Here is a 16,363-nt window from a genome sequence, read left to right on the forward strand (position 1 = left end):
CTGTCCTTTGCATGTATCCACTGACACTAGAGACAGTGTTATAGTTGCACGAGCAGAACAACAAGTGCTGAGGCGTTCAAAGCGAAGTATTAAAGGGATTCCGCCCTCTTGTTATCCAGAGTGAAAACCATATCTTTTTTCCAAAAAGTTGTTCAAGTGGAGTTATGTACATAAGTTTAGTTCAAGTTTAGTCACCAGTTTAACCCCTTCACACACCTTGACGTGACTCTACATCATAGAATGCGGGTCTTTCCCGCACCTAGACAGAGTTACGTCAGAACTTTAAAGTGTCACTGTCACGGGTGACAGTGACACAAAGTCGTGATCTCGGCACCGGGTCCGGTAACTTAGTAACCAGCAAGGGACCTATCACAGCGGTCCCATGCCAGCGATCGCTCTGATTGGCCGATCTGTACAGAATGGCCAATCAGACAGCAATCATGTGTCAAGAGGAGGGCAGAGGAGTTCCATTCTCCTCATTCAGCATTGTGAAGTGAACGGAGCCTGTGTCCTTCTGCTGTCCCCTCAGAGTCAAAAGCCTCCATTTTTTACCGTTTGATCACAGCTGCTCCTCGTTGATCATCCCCCATAACTCCCACACTACAAGGGAGTTCCCAGTTTCTTTTTTTTGTCAAAAAAAAACTAAAAAAAAAAAAAAAAAAGAGTCAGTTCTAGTGACCGTCCGTCAGAGTCAGTCACTGTGTCTCTCTCATCATTCCTGATAACTCCTAATCTAAGGGAGCCTTCAGTTTCTTTGTTCTTTGTAAAAAAAAAATGTAAATATATATATATAAAAAAAAATGTAAAAGTCAGTGTTAGTTCTGGTGCCCACCATTGAGAGCAAGTTCTTGGCAAAATGGCAAGGACCATATGAGGTCATGGAGAAAGTGGGGGAGGTAAACTACAAGGTATCTCAGCCGGGGAGGAGGAAGCCCGCACAGATATACCACGTGAACCTCCTAAAGCCATGGAGGGAAAGAGAGTCCCTGATGGCCGTGGGAGTAGAAAAAGCGTCTGTCCCCAAGAAGGGGACACCGGAGGTAGGTGTTCCCGATGCCAAGGTGCCTGAAGTACGGATCTCGGAGTCCCTCTCCAGGGCCCAGATTCAGGAAGCGAAGGAGTTTGTGCTCCGAAACGTGGATGTGTTCTCTAAGTTACCGGGTCGTACTTCAGTCATCATGATGAAGCATGACATCATAACCGAACCCCACATCCGGGTACACCAAAAACCCTACCGGGTCCCTCAAGCGCGCTGGCTTGCCATATCCGAAGAAGTCAAGCAGATGTTAGACCTGGGGGTTATCGAGGAGTCTAAAAGTGACTGGTCGAGTCCTGTTGTGTTGATTCCCAAACCTGATGGTTCCCTACGGACTTTAGGAAGTTGAACGAGGTGTCCAAATTTGATTCTTATCCCATGCCCAGGGTTGACGAGTTGATAGAACGACTTGGACAGGCTAGGTTCTTCTCCACCCTTGACCTGACGAAAGGGTATTGGCAGGTACCCCTTACTGACAGGGCCAAAGAGAAGACCGCTTTTGTTACTCCTGATGGGCTTTTTCAGTACGTGGTACTCCCCTTTGGGCTACATGGGGCTCCCGCCACATTCCAGAGGTTAATGGATCTCGTGCTAAAACCTCACCGGAGATATGCCTCGGCCTACCTGGATGACATCATAATTTATAGTACCGATTGGGAGAGTCACCTGGCCAAGGTGCAAGCAGTGGTAGACTCCCTGAGGGCAGCAGGGTTGACAGCGAACCCCCAAAAATGTGCACTGGGTCTGGAAGAGGCCCGTTACCTGGGGTACCGTATTGGGCGAGGTGTCATGAAACCCCAAGTAAATAAGTGGAGGCGATCCAGCAGTAGCCACGACCTATGAGCAAGAAGCAAGTGAGGGCTTTCCTAGGCATAGTGGGCTATTATCGCCGATTTATCCCCGATTTTGCTACCATAGCGGCACCCCTGACTGACCTGACCAAGGGTAGCAGGGCGGTGATGGTAAAGTGGAGTGAAGAGGCTAAGGGGGCGTTTCAGCGACTTAAGACGGTTTTGTGCGAGGGACCGGTACTGATCACCCCTAACTTCACCAAGACCTTTATTGTGCAGACTGACGCTTCTGACATAGGCTTAGGGGCTGTCCTGTCCCAAGTAGTGGAGGGTGAGGAACATCCTGTGACATTCCTGAGCCGCAAGCTCACACCTCCTGAAAAGAACTATAGCATAGTTGAGAGGGCGTGCTTGGCGATAAAATGGGCTCTGGAATCCCTGAGGTATTACTTGGTAGGGCGACAGTTTACACTAGTGACCGATCACTCTCCCCTCACCTGGATGAGTCAGGCTAAAGCGAGGAACGCCAGGGTCACAAGGTGGTTCCTAATGTTGCAGAATTTCAAATTCACGGTGGAACATCGAGCAGGAAAGCTGCATGGGAATGCCGATGCCCTGTCTCGTACCCACTGTCTGATGGCCAAAAGTGTTCGCCCCAACAGGGTCAAACAGAGGGGGAGGGTATGTGAGACACTGAAGGGGTTAACTGTGGATGGGCGGTATGTTTCCCCTAGGTTTTGCTATTACGCGAGGCCTGAGTGCTGAGGTTGTGTTGTCCAGCACCTTGGACACAGGTGGTGGGAACAGCCCAATCAGCCCACATAAAGCCGCTCAGCAGAGCTGAAAGTGTTGTCTCTCTGGAAGGAGGCTGGAGAGCACGCAGCCTTGACCTCTGTGCCTGAAACAGCAAAAGTGTTTTGTTAGTGGTGAGTCAGAGAACCATTGTTTAGTTAGCACCCTGATGGGTAGGATATTATTTTGTTTTTTATGCCTGAATGTGAAGGCTGTTTTATTTTGTTCCTGCTGAAATAAACGCAGGCGAGACCTGTTTTGGACTGTACTTTGGTGTCACTGTCGTGAACTGCATCACAGCACCCCGCTACCACGGTCTCTACTGGGCCAAATCTCCCACAATATATATTTGTATATATATATATATATATATATATATATATATATATATATATATATATATATATATATATATATATATATATATATATATATATACACTCACCGGCCACTTTATTAGGTACACCTGTCCAACTGCTCGTTAACACTTAATTTCTAATCAGCCAATCACATGGCGGCAACTCAGGGCATTTAGGCATGTAGACATGGTCAAGACAATCTCCTGCAGTTCAAACCGAGCATCAGTATGGGGAAGAAAGGTGATTTGAGTGCCTTTGAACGTGGCATGGTTGTTGGTGCCAGAAGGGCTGGTCTGAGTATTTCAGAAACTGCTGATCTACTGGGATTTTCACGCACAACCATCTCTAGGGTTTACAGAGAATGGTCCGAAAAAGAAAAAACATCTAGTGATCGGCAGTTCTGTGGGCGGAAATGCCTTGTTGATGCCAGAGGTCAGAGGAGAATGGGCAGACTGGTTCGAGCTGATAGAAAGGCAACAGTGACTCAAATCGCCACCCGTTACAACCAAGGTAGGCAGAAGAGCATCTCTGAAAGCACAGTACGTCGACTTTGAGGCAGATGGGCTACAGAAGCAGAAGACCACACCGGGTGCCACTCCTTTCAGCTAAGAACAGGAAACTGAGGCTACAATTTGCACAAGCTCATCAAAATTGGACAGTAGAAGATTAGAAAAACGTTGCCTGGTCTGATGAGTCTCGATTTCTGCTGCGACATTCGGATGGTAGGGTCAGAATTCGGCATCAACAACATGAAAGCATGGATCCATCCTGCCTTGTATCAACGGTTCAGGCTGGTGGTGGTGTCATGGTGTGAGGAATATTTTCTTGGCACTCTTTGGGCCCCTTGGTACCAATTGAGCATCGTTGCAACGCCACAGCCTACCTGAGTATTGTTGCTGACCATGTCCATCCCTTTATGACCACAATGTATCCAACATCTGATGGCTACTTTCAGCAGGATAATGCGCCATGTCATAAAGCTGGAATCATCTCAGACTGGTTTCTTGAACATGACAATGAATTCACTGTACTCAAATGGCCTCCACAGTCACCAGATCTCAATCCAATAGAGCATCTTTGGGATGTGGTGGAACGGGAGATTCGCATCATGGATGTGCAGCCGACAAATCTGCGGCAACTGTGTGATGCCATCATGTCAATATGGACCAAAATCTCTGAGGAATGCTTCCAGCACCTTGTTGAATCTATGCCACGAAGAATTGAGGCAGTTCTGAAGGCAAAAGGGGGTCCAACCCGTTACTAGCATGGTGTACCTAATAAAGTGGCCGGTGAGTGTACATATATATAATATATATAGATATATATATATATATATATATATATATATCGTCCGTCAGAGTCAGTAAGCGTCCGTCCGTCAGGGAGATTTCAGTTCCTTTTTTTTTGTAAAAAAAAAAAAAGTCAGTGTCAGTTCACATCAGTCAGTGTCAGCGAGAGTCCAGTGTCAGTCAGTGTCACTTCAGCTGTCAGTGTGTACAATTGTTACATTTGCAAGTAAAGTACATTACACATTGTTACAGTTTCAAATAAAGTGCATTAGACAAAATGACACAAAGAACATACAGTGCTGAAAATCCCTTGACAAAGACCTGCTGCGATTGAAACGCGCGTCGGGGTGCACGCCAGGTAATATCATGTCCTCCTCTTGGTCACACTAGCTTCCACTCATTTTGCACTATTTGTATGTGTTTATCCATGTTTATCATTTGGCGTCTGTGACCTCTGTTATTATTACAGTATACCTGCTAGCTATATAAGGGCTCTACCTCATTATTACTTTACACCCATTGTCGTTCATTACTGTTCATTACATGTTTGGGTCCCTTATATTGTACATTTTACATTTGTCCATGTATTTTAGGACATATTACCTGGCGTGCTTTTTTGTATCTTTTCTGAGATGCTTCTCAGTCTATTTTATGCATTCCCATTGTTGTTTACTAAATAAAGATTTTCCCTTTTATGTTGTTGCATTGAAGCCTTGTCCTTGCCTCTTGTTTTTATTTATTTGGTACTTAGTGCTGAAAAGGTGTATGCTATGTTAGCCTTGGACACAGAATCAGTGAGTGAGGGAGGCTCAGAATTTGTTCTGTCCTCTTCTTCCTTATCTGATAGTAAAGAACCTCCTCACATGGTTAGAAGGGCCTATAAATTCAGTTTTATCTCCACCTCCTTTCTTACAGCCTCTTATGTCCCTCAAGTACTTGACTTCACCGCTGTTCCAGGAGCCAAAGTACAAACAGCAGGGTTATCTGAAATTGGCCATTTCAAATTATTTTTTACAGATGACCTGCTGGACTTGATTCTTAAGCAAACCAGATTATATGCCCAGCATTTTGCTGTCAATTCCCAAAGCCCCCCCCCCCCCCCCAAATGACCCCAGTTTTGACAGACGGTATAAGATTCAGCCCCTGATTAAATTTCTAAGCCAAAAATTCTCTTCCCTATACACCCCAAAAAGAGAGCTTCAGATCTTCATAGTAATTATATGAAAATGGAGATGAAATTCAGAGACCCCCGACATGTGGCCGTTACTTGTTTTATGGGCGAGGCACAGAAAGGAAGGAGGGTACTGCAGCTGTCAGGATTTTAGTTTCCTCATTGGCCCTTTTTGTAGACTATAACATTTTCGCTTTTTTGTCACTGGGGCCATGTGACGGCATTTTTTTTGCGGGATGAGATGCTTTTTCCATTGTTACCATTTTGGGGATGGTATCCCCTATTGTTGAAAATTTAGGAACTTTTTTTTGAGGTCACGAGTAGAAAAGCATCAATTCTGTACTGGATTTTTTACTTTTTTTTCGTGTTCACTGTATAGCCTACTAATCATGGAATCTTTATTCTATGGGTCGATACAATTACGGAGATACCAGACATGAATATTTTTTCTTATGTTTTACTAAATTTACCAAATAATGTGGGGGGAAATCTATCATTTTTGCACCGCCGTCTTCCAAGTGGCATAACATTTTTACTTTTTTGGCTACTGAGCTGGTTGATGGCTTGTTTTTTGTGGGACATGTTGTACTTTGCACCAGTATCATTCTGGAGTACATATGTTTTGTTGATCACATTTTATTGCATTTTTTGAGGGATTCCATAGGTAAAAATCATAATTTTTGGCAGGTTTTTTTTTTTACAGCGTTCATCGTACAGGTTCAATACTTATTTAATTTTATTCTACGGATTGTTACAGACGCGGTGTTACTATATATGTGGGGTTTGTGTTATGATTTAGACTTTTTTGAGCGTTATATGTCTCTTTATATGTTTTGGGGCTTATGGGCATTTTTAGTGATTTATAAAGTTATTTTTTATTGAAAAACTTTTTTTTTTACTTTTTGACTATTTCCACCATGGGACATGAACAAGCAGTCATCTGATTGCTTGTTCCTGGTAATATTCTGCAATACTCATGTATTGCAGGGTATTAGCAGTGTCAGCTTATGCACATGCTCATTTTGCTCATTTTTCACTCTCCATCTTCAAAAATCCATAACTTTTTCATTTTTCCGTGTACAGAGCTGTGTGAGGGCTTATTTTGTGTTACTTTCCCGTGATCTCTACTTTATGCTTTGGTTCGGTACAATCGCGGTGATACCAAATTTATACAGGTTTTATTGTGTTTTAATACATTTTCAAAAATTAAACGAATGTGTACAAAAAAGAAAAAAAAAATGTTTTGCCATCTTCTGACGCTAATAACTTTTTCATACTTTGGTGTATGGAGCTGTGTGATATGTCATTTTTTGCAAAATGAGCTGACATTTTCATTGCTACCATTTTGAGGACTGTTCGACATTTTGATAATTTTTTATTACATTTTTTATGTCATGTAAAAAGGTGTAAAAGTCGTGTTTTGGACATTTGGGCGCCATTTCCTGACTCGGAGGTCACCGCCGGTTATAACTGTTTTTTATATATTGATAGATCAGGCATTTTGGGACGCGGCGATACCTAATGTGTTTTTTACTGTTTATTATATTGTATATAGGAAAGGGGGTGATTTGAACTTTTAATATTTTGTTATTTTTTTACATTTTTTAAACTTTTTTTTTTCACTATTTCTTAGACCATCTAGTGTACATTAACCCTAGATGGTCCGATCATTCCTACCATATACTGCAATACAACTGTACAGGCAGTCCCCGGGTTACGTACAAGATAGGGTCCGGAGGTTTGTTCTTAAGTTGAATTTGTATGTAAGTCGAAACTGTATATTTTATCATTGAAGTTCTAGACAAATTTTTTTCTTTTGTCCCAGTGACAATTGGAGTTTCAAAATTTTTGCTGTAATTGGACCAAGGATTATCAATAAAGCTTCATTACAGACACCTTACAGCTGATCATTGCACTCTGGGACTATAGTAAAGCATCCAGAGAGCTTCACCAGAGGTCACAGTGGGCAGAGGGGTCCGTCTGTAACTATGAGTCGTCTGTAAGTCGGGTGTCCTTAAGTAGGGGACCGCCTGTATTGCAGTATATGGCATTTCTGCACACAATACATTACAATGAGCCACAGGCTGTGTTCGGGGGAGCAGCGATCGGAGGTAAGATGTCAGCGCCCATGCTTTCAGTGCCGCCGGCAACTTTGCGGCATAGAAAAGGTTAACACCCGCGATCGGTGCAAGTATCAACTGCGGGTGTTAGCTATGGGTCTTTGCTGCGATATGCAGCAAAGTCCATCTCTGTATGAAGACGGCTTAGCCGTGAGCCCTTTTCATAGCTACGTGGCGGATATATCCGCCACGGAGCGTGAAGGGGTTAATCTGCTTCTAAGGGACACAATGAAAAATCCGAGATAGAGCTTTTTTTGTGGAGATTAGGTATTAGACATTTCTCTCAAATAATGATGTCAAATTATGTCCTTCTCTGCACTGTGTTCGAATTATGGAGTGAAAGAAGGGGGATTGGTTGCGTTATAATCAACTAGCACATATAATAAATTATAAGACACAGCAAACTAAATTGGTTTAAATAGGTGTCTGGATCTTATTCGAAACACAAGTAATTGTAATAAAATTATATCTAAAATATATAAGTATTTAAGAAATATTCAGCAAATATGAAACACAAATCACGAAATAAATGGGAAAAAGTTATTGGGAAGATGAATGAGAATGAATGGAGTGAAATACACAGGAACACTAAGAAAGGATCTAGTAATTGGAACCAGAAGTTGATTCAGTTTTTTTTTTTTTTGCACCAATTATACTATACCCCATGGGTGTTACATTAGGGAGAATTCGAATTGCTGGAAATGTCAATCAGCAGAGGCAGACTTTATTCATCTACTTGGCTATGCCCAGGTATCAGGACGTTCTGAGAAGAGATTTTTAGGAAGATCTCAGCAACCATTGATATTGATTTGGAACCGATGGCAAAGAAACAACACGGAAATTTGATCATTAAACTAATGAATGTGGCATTAGTATGTATAGCTCGGAAATGGGGCTCCAAGGATTACCCAAAAAGTGAGAATTGGTATAACCTTTCATGCCAAATTAAAAAATATGAAGGTATCTGGGTTTAAAAAAAAATCACTGGGGACTAAGAGAACAAAATGCTGGAATATGTGGTCAGGAATTTTTTTTTTCTCCCTTTGTTTGGGTAGCCAGCTTATCAAGATGATAAGAGATCTATCATATCATGGTTGGAGGGAAAATGTATATAGATTACCATGGAGTGTATTGAATCTGTGATATGAAGTATTGTATCTGAAAATATCTCTTGGAATGTGTTTATGTAAATATTTGGTATTGTTATAATTCAATAAAGGAGCTTTATTAAAAAAATAAATGAAAAAAATAGAAGGACACCACTTTGAGGGGGGCGGGGGACAACAGGAAAGGACTCCGAGTCTGAAAGAGAGCACTTGAGCTCTAGTCACAGCGGTAATCCTTAAAGAAGGTATGAGGGGATTACCATGTGGCTGCATGACAAATTTAGTCTATAGAGACTTCCCGAAACTCAGCCCAGGATGTAGAATCTGCTCTAGTGGAGAGGGCCCTCAATCCTCCAGGACTGGGCATTTCTGCGGCAGAATAGGCAGAGGAAATTGCTAGCTTGAACCACCTAGTTATTGTGATAGGCGATGCCTTTTTACCTTTATCTATACCACCATATATTTGAAAAGACTATCCGCTTTTCTCCAGGAAAAGGTCCTTTCTAAAAGAGCTCGTCCAACATCTATGCAGTGGAACTCCATTTCCCTGTCAGATACAGGATTTGTGCAGGAGGAGCTATGGAATTTGGATACTACTTTTGGTACAAATGACGGATCAGTAAGTAGAACAACCCTATCTTCCAGGACCTTTATGTAAAGGGCCTTAAAAGACAGAGCTGATAATTCTCCAATACGCCTAGCCAATGTTATAGCTACTAACAGGATCAACTTAAGTGTTAGAGTTCTGATATAGATTTCCTCTATAGGCTCAAAGGTATGGTGATTAAAAGCTCCTAGAACAATCGATAGACCCCAGGGAGGAACTATAGATTTCTTAACTGGTGTAAGCCTGGAAACTGCCTTAAAGAATCTGACTACCCACTGATGTGATGCGTCATAGAGATACAATGTATAGATAATTCATTTTGGGGGTCTATAACTTATTCATGAGATTTTAGCAACTATTTCAAGGGGGACACAAACAAAATCATCAATTTTTATTCTGGATTTTTAGCTTTTTTTTTTCCCCTCCACTCACCATAACATAAAAATAATATGTTATATGCGATTATGGTGATAACTCATTTATACAGTTTTTCTTTCTTTGCTCAATTTTACTGAGCAAAAACAGTTTTGGAGAAAATCACATTTTTCGCCAATCGCTTGTTCAAGTCCTTACACTGCAATACAATTGTATTGGAGTGTACAATGTAAGTGACACATGCTTTGTTAGTTAAAGCCGGGTCCTGCCAGGAGGAAAAATCTGTCGTGAAGTGGAGCCCGCAACCCCGGGGCTGCTGAAGGAAGGATCCCCTGGTAAGCTTACTGGGGGGTCTGATCCACAGGGGACACACTTACATGCCACTGTCATGCTTAACTGCGGTGTGTAGGGGGTTAAATACCCGGGATCTGAGTTCTTCCAATCTTGGGTGCTAGTGCCAGGTCTGGGCTGTGGTGACACAGCCAGACAACGGCAATTGTGGGACTAAATGTCCCGCAATCTTCTTATGATATGCCTTAATGGCCACGGTAAAAACCTGATACGGTGGTCATTAGGGGATTAAACTTCTCGATTACATACAAGTGGATTATATTTATCATTATCAGCCATTTAGGACTTTGGATCCTCACTGGAGCACACTGGATTCTCAATTGATCACATTGGATCATTCAGAGATCCTCACTGAACTTCTGGATTGAGTTTTCTGCACTGAAAGTAAAGGGGCCAAATAATATTGCACTTCCAACTTTTCAGTTTCTTATTTTTTTTACAAAAATTTAAAATATCCAATAAATTTCGTTCCACTTCACAATTGTGTCACACTTGTGGATTTTTCACCCAAAAAATTATAATTTTATATCCTTGTTTGAATCCTGAAATGTGTCAAAAGGTAGAAAAGTTCACAGGGGCCAAAAACTTTTGCAGGGCACTGTATATCTAATAGAGGGAGCAATGTCTTAGGTAACTTGGTGGGACAGTCTCTGATTCTTTTAACTTGTGGGAGGCTGTTCATACTCAAAATTGGGGTGCATTGTATACATTTTAATGACCGGGGCAGGGAGAATTTTTAAAATTCGCCCTATACAACAAAGTACCTAGAAACTGCCCTGAGTGTGCTTCTGATAAACCAGATTTATTTTTTTCCTTTACCTACCGATAAGCAAGACATTAGTCTTGTGAGAGAAAGGAAGCAGCACTTGGAGGAGGAATTCTTACATTTAAGATTAGCAATGCCCCATGGGACACACTTTGGTCAAATCATTATCATTAATTTGAGTCACTCACCTTTTCCACTTGCTTCTGCAGGTTTCGCACACCACTCTCTCTACAATACTGTTTAATTAGAACAGTTAGTGCATCAGTTGTTATACGAGTCTTCTCTTCATTCAAACCACATGTGGCAAGAGCCTGCGGTACTAGATATCGCTAAAAAAAAAAAATAAATTTGTTACTCACTCAAAAAAATTAGCATCTCCAGACACTTTTTCTATTTCTACTTTATGCTTTTATATCTCCTGAAAAGGTGTCTATACAAGGAAGTATCATATATGTCTTAATAACTGTATACAGAGTCCCTCATGTAACTTTAACATCCCCTTTGGTATTACTTGGAGTTAAGAGTTACAGACCTTTCTAAATGATCAATTTCTCTCCACTGCTGTCCAGATTTACCTAACTCCTGAACTCATAGAAAATAATTTTCCTAGATCGGCAGGCTTAGCATTGTTAAGATGACTTTACAAACCATCCCAATTACCATATATACCTGCATTTGGTTGACAGTATGCAGGTGCTTTGACATTTTCACCTCGTCTCCGAACTGTGCTAAAGTAAAGAGGGGGGGTACTCATTTTACTAATATATTGAGGAGGTATGGGTTTGCCTGACTGTCAACCTGTATTATCTTGCAGCCGCTCACGTTAGTACTTTTTTTTTAACATAAATAATCCAGGGCCTGGGTCTGATTGTTGCAGGGGTTATGCTCCAGGAAACTTTCCACACCTTCCTGATCATGGCCCTCTGTTCCTGAGGATTCTGTTCCCCTTTCCTTTGCGTTCTTGAAGAATGCAAGATCACATGACTCCTTGATTTGATACCATGTACATCCCCTCTTTTCCCCCAGGAGTCTCAAAGAGATCTTTCCTGTCAAGAACAAGAATAAAACCTCTTAGATTCACTCACATGATGGTGAGCAATGCTTTCCAGCAGCTACTCATGCTCCTGCCAGGCACCATTATAACGTGCATCCCATCATTTATATATAACAAACTGAAACACTTTTACAACTCCTTGAAACCACACTCCCAACTCCTAATTGCACAATCCCCCACTGACTGATCTTGTTGCTCCCCTGAGTACTGTACTTAACATTACTTTGCGAAGCTGATGAAAGTTGGTACAAACTATATCTCTTCTGCTATCCCCCTGTCTCTACCCCTACCTTTCTTCCTATCCCTTCCCTCTCTGTTCCCCTCTTTGCTTCTCTCTGTAAGGGGTTAACATCCGTGATTGGAATCTGCTCCGATCACGGGTGTTAGAGCTCAGTGTCAGCTGTGATTGACAGCTGACAGCTGCTGCTTCTGGTGCTGGCTCCATTTGTGAGCCGGTGCCAGAAACAGGACGTTATAGCATGTCCCAGTGCGCTTAGCATTTAGCCGCTGGGACGTACTATAACGTCCTTGTGCGCCTAGGGATTAATAACATCCAATTGAAGAAATGTTTACATATGGCTTATGAATGAAATTGAATGTAAATGCCCAGATGGGAATACCCCTTTAAAGGAAATCTAGCATGGATAAACCAGGTAATTTTCTATGACTGTGGTAATCTTCTTATATTTGTTATCCACAGCCTCTCTTCCTTCTAAGATAAACTTTTAAGGTATGCTTGTGTTATCTAGCGGCAGCAGGAAATGCAGTGAAAGGGGAGACCAGCTCTGCTCATTGTAACAAAGTGTAGAGGCTAAAGATATCACTGAGAGGCTTCTATTTTAGAAGAAAGGAGCCCATGGATAACACATTTAAGAAGATAACTGCATGGTAATAAGTCCCTGGTTAACCCTGCTTGATATTAATGGTGGATTTTCTTTAAAGGTAGGACTTGATGGATCTGCTTCTTTTTCGAACCTTATTTTCTATGACATGTCCAAAAAAAAATAAGAAATGGTATTGAAAGCAACAGTTAACATGTTAGGTTCCGAGGTGGAACCCAACCACACCACTATGTTTAAATGGACTTTTTAATTTTTTTTTTTTTTTATTGGGAGCTAATGAATTTAATTGTAGTCCATGGTGCACAACATAGTCATAGTTGACATAGTCTCTGCAGTTTACAGTATACAGTCGTCTTATTGTCATCTAACATCAAGTCTATACAATCGTCTTATTGTCATCTAACATCAAGTCTATACAGTCGTCTTGTTGTTATCTAACCCCAATCTAGGGGCTGAAACTTTCACGTATTGACAACTTTAAAAAGCAGAAACAGGTGGGAAAATCGAAAACTTTGAATTTTAAGCGGACTAATTTCCAGAAATTCAGGGCTGCAATACAGGATATAGACTGGGATCAGATTCTGTCAAATGAAAATACTAATGTTAAATGGGAGAAATTCAAATCTATCCTGGGTCATTATACTTCTAAATTTATTCCAATAGGTAACAAGTATAGACGGGCTAGATTACACCCTGCGTGGCTTACAGCTACAGTTAAAAGGGCAATTAAAGAGAAAAAGAGGGCATTTAAAAAATATAAATCTGACGGGTCACCTGAGGCTTTCAATACTTACAAAAAACTTACCAAAATCTGTAAAAAAGAAATCAAATCAGCCAAAATACAAAATGAAAGACAAGTGGTTAAAGACAGTAAAACAAATCCCAAGAAATTTTTTAGGTATATCAATGCAAAAAAAAATGGGTCAGAACAGGTTGGACCCCTTTATTCTGAAAATGGGGCATCGGTGACTGGAGACCAAGAGAAGGCGGAGATACTTAATAGGTTTTTTAGCTCCGTTTATACGATAGAAGAAAGAACTTCTGACGTGGGGGGTGCCAGTGCGGGTCATGGATCCTGTGATATACTAGACTGGCTGAATGTAGACATGATCCAATCTAAGCTCAATAAAATCAATGTGTACAAAGCTCCTGGACCAGATGGGTTACACCCCAGAGTTCTTAAAGAACTCAGTTCTGTTATTGCTGTACCACTGTATAAAATCTTCAGGGATTCCGTAATGTCTGGTGTGGTGCCAAGTGACTGGCGCAAGGCAAATGTGGTGCCAATATATAAAAAGGGCTCTAGAACTTCGCCAGGCAATTACAGGCCTGTAAGCTTAACTTCCATTGTGGGGAAAATACTGGAAGGGTTAGTAAAAGACTATATACTGGAGTATGTGACATCAAATAGTATAATAAGTGACAGCCAGCATGGGTTTACTAAGAATAGAAGTTGTCAAACTAACCTTATCTGCTTCTATGAAGAGGTGAGCAGGTGCCTGGATGGAGGAGCAGCTGTGGATATTGTGTTCTTGGACTTTGCAAAGGCATTTGACACTGTCCCTCATAGACGCCTGATGGGTAAAATTAGGGCTATTGGTTTGGCAGAAATCATTTGCAATTGGATTGCAAACTGGCTAAAGGATCGTATCCAGAGAGTCGTGGTCAATGGTTCCTACTCGGAATGGTCACCAGTTATGAGTGGTGTACCCCAGGGTCTGTGCTTGGCCCACTACTATTTAATATATTTATTAATGATATAGAGCAGGGGTAGGGAACCTATGGCTCGGGAGCCAGATGTGGCTCTTTTGTTGGCTGCATCTGGCTCTCAGGCAGATCTTTAATAAATAGTGATGGCTGCTGTGCCTCTTAGACTGATCACTGGATACAGGAAGCGATGTTACCGCTGCCTACATCCTTTGTCTGAGTCTGAGTGGCAACCAGTCTTCACCAGAGCCCACAGCAAAGCAGCAGGTCGTTACACAGGTGCGACTTGTCCATGGTGGAAGCCAAGGTCGAGGTATAGGATCACTAGGCGGTCTCGTGGTCAGGAACAGGCAGGCGGTCAAGTCAGGCGGCAATGATGCGAGGTCGGGATGGACCAAGAGGTCAGGGCTGGCAGCAAAGGAGCAGAATCAGGAACAGGTACAGGGTCACAACGGGAGGTCAACACTTAGGAAGGAAACACTGTGGAAAGCTTCCTTATAGAAGCACTAAGATCTGGGGGGAATGCTGGGAGCCACCGGTCTCTATAGGAACCCGGGAAGTGGGTTGCGCTAATCAACGCTGGCCAGACAGGAGCAGGAACATGGAGAGGTGAGTGAGCTCGGAAAGGGGCACCACCACGGACAGGGGCATGGGTGTGCCTGCGATCCGAGACGTAGATCGCAGGGGCACCCGTGACACTGGGACTACCTATCTACTTGGGGGCATGTGCATATTGTACGGCTCTTACGGAATAACTTTTAAAAATATGTGGGGTTCATGGCTCTCTCAGCCAAAAAGGTTCCTGACCCCTGATATAGAGGTAGGAATTAATAGCACTGTGTCTATTTTTGCAAACTGTGTAGCGTAATACAGTCTATGGAGGATGTTCACAGGCTGCAGGGTGACTTGGACAAACTGAATGTTTGGTCATCCACTTGGCAAATGAGGTTTAATGTGGATAAATGTAAGGTTATGCACCTGGGGGCCAATAATCCAAAGGCAAAATATGTACTTGGGGGAGTAAATCTGCGAGAGACCCTTGTTGAGAAGGGCCTGGGGGTACTAGTAGATCATAAATTGAATAACAGCATGCAATGTCAAGCAGCTGCCTCTAAAGCTAGTAGGATCTTGTCATGTATCAAAAGTGGTATGGACTCTCGTGATAGGGATGTAATATTACCACTATACAAGGCACTGGTTCGGCCTCACCTGGAATATGCTGTCCAGTTCTGGGCACCGGTCCATAAAAAGGATGCCCTGGAGCTGGAGAGGGTTCAACGTAGAGCCACAAAAATGATAAGGGGTATGGAGGGTCTTATTTATGAGGAAAGATTAAAACAACTAGATTTATTTAGTCTGGAAAAGAGACGACTACGAGGGGACATGATTAATTTATTTAAATATATGAATGGTCCATACAAAAAATATGGTGGTAAGTTGTTTCAGATTAAATAAAATCAAAAGACGAGGGGGCACTGTCTCCGTTTAGAGAAATCAAGGTTTAATCACCGGAGGCGACAGGGCTTTTTTACTATGAGAACGGTCAATCTGTGGAATAGCCTGCCTCAGGCGATGGTCACAGCAGGGACAGCGGAGAGCTTCAAGAAGGGTCTAGATGCCTTTTTAAACCTAAATAACATTGATGGTTATGTTATATAGAATTGTTTCCCGTAAATCCCTTCCTCATCCAATCCCTTCCCTTCCTTGGTTGAACTTGATGGACAAGTGTCTTTTTTCAACCATATAAACTATGAAACTATTAAACTATGAAACTGAGACATACTAACTGTGTCAGCTTTACTAATCTGGGCCATCTGAGTGTGTTTGCTATTTGAGCTGCGGAACTACCAGGTACTAACAAACTTATGTGAAAGACTGACCTCTACAGCAAATACTAACTTTGGTCCTGGAAGACTGCTGACTGTCTGAATTGCGAACTTTTTGGCCTTCTTCTGTTAACTAACACAAATTAAGGCTCTCCCTGTACGAATATACTA

General features: G+C 42.0%; 1 protein-coding gene across 3 annotated transcripts in view; it reads right to left on the bottom strand.

The window, feature by feature from the left end:
- Window positions 1–16,363, bottom strand: part of LONP1 (lon peptidase 1, mitochondrial) — a 562,611-nt gene that overhangs the window by 94,084 nt on the left and 452,164 nt on the right. For all 3 annotated transcript variants that reach the window (XM_072113845.1, XM_072113844.1, XM_072113842.1), the window contains exon 14: window positions 10,952–11,092. In XM_072113845.1, coding sequence (XP_071969946.1) covers window positions 10,952–11,092 — 141 coding nt within the window. The remainder of the gene's footprint in view (window positions 1–10,951; window positions 11,093–16,363) is intronic.

Source organism: Engystomops pustulosus, chromosome 1 (genome assembly GCF_040894005.1).
Source record: "Engystomops pustulosus chromosome 1, aEngPut4.maternal, whole genome shotgun sequence".
Lineage (NCBI taxonomy): Eukaryota > Metazoa > Chordata > Amphibia > Anura > Leptodactylidae > Engystomops > Engystomops pustulosus.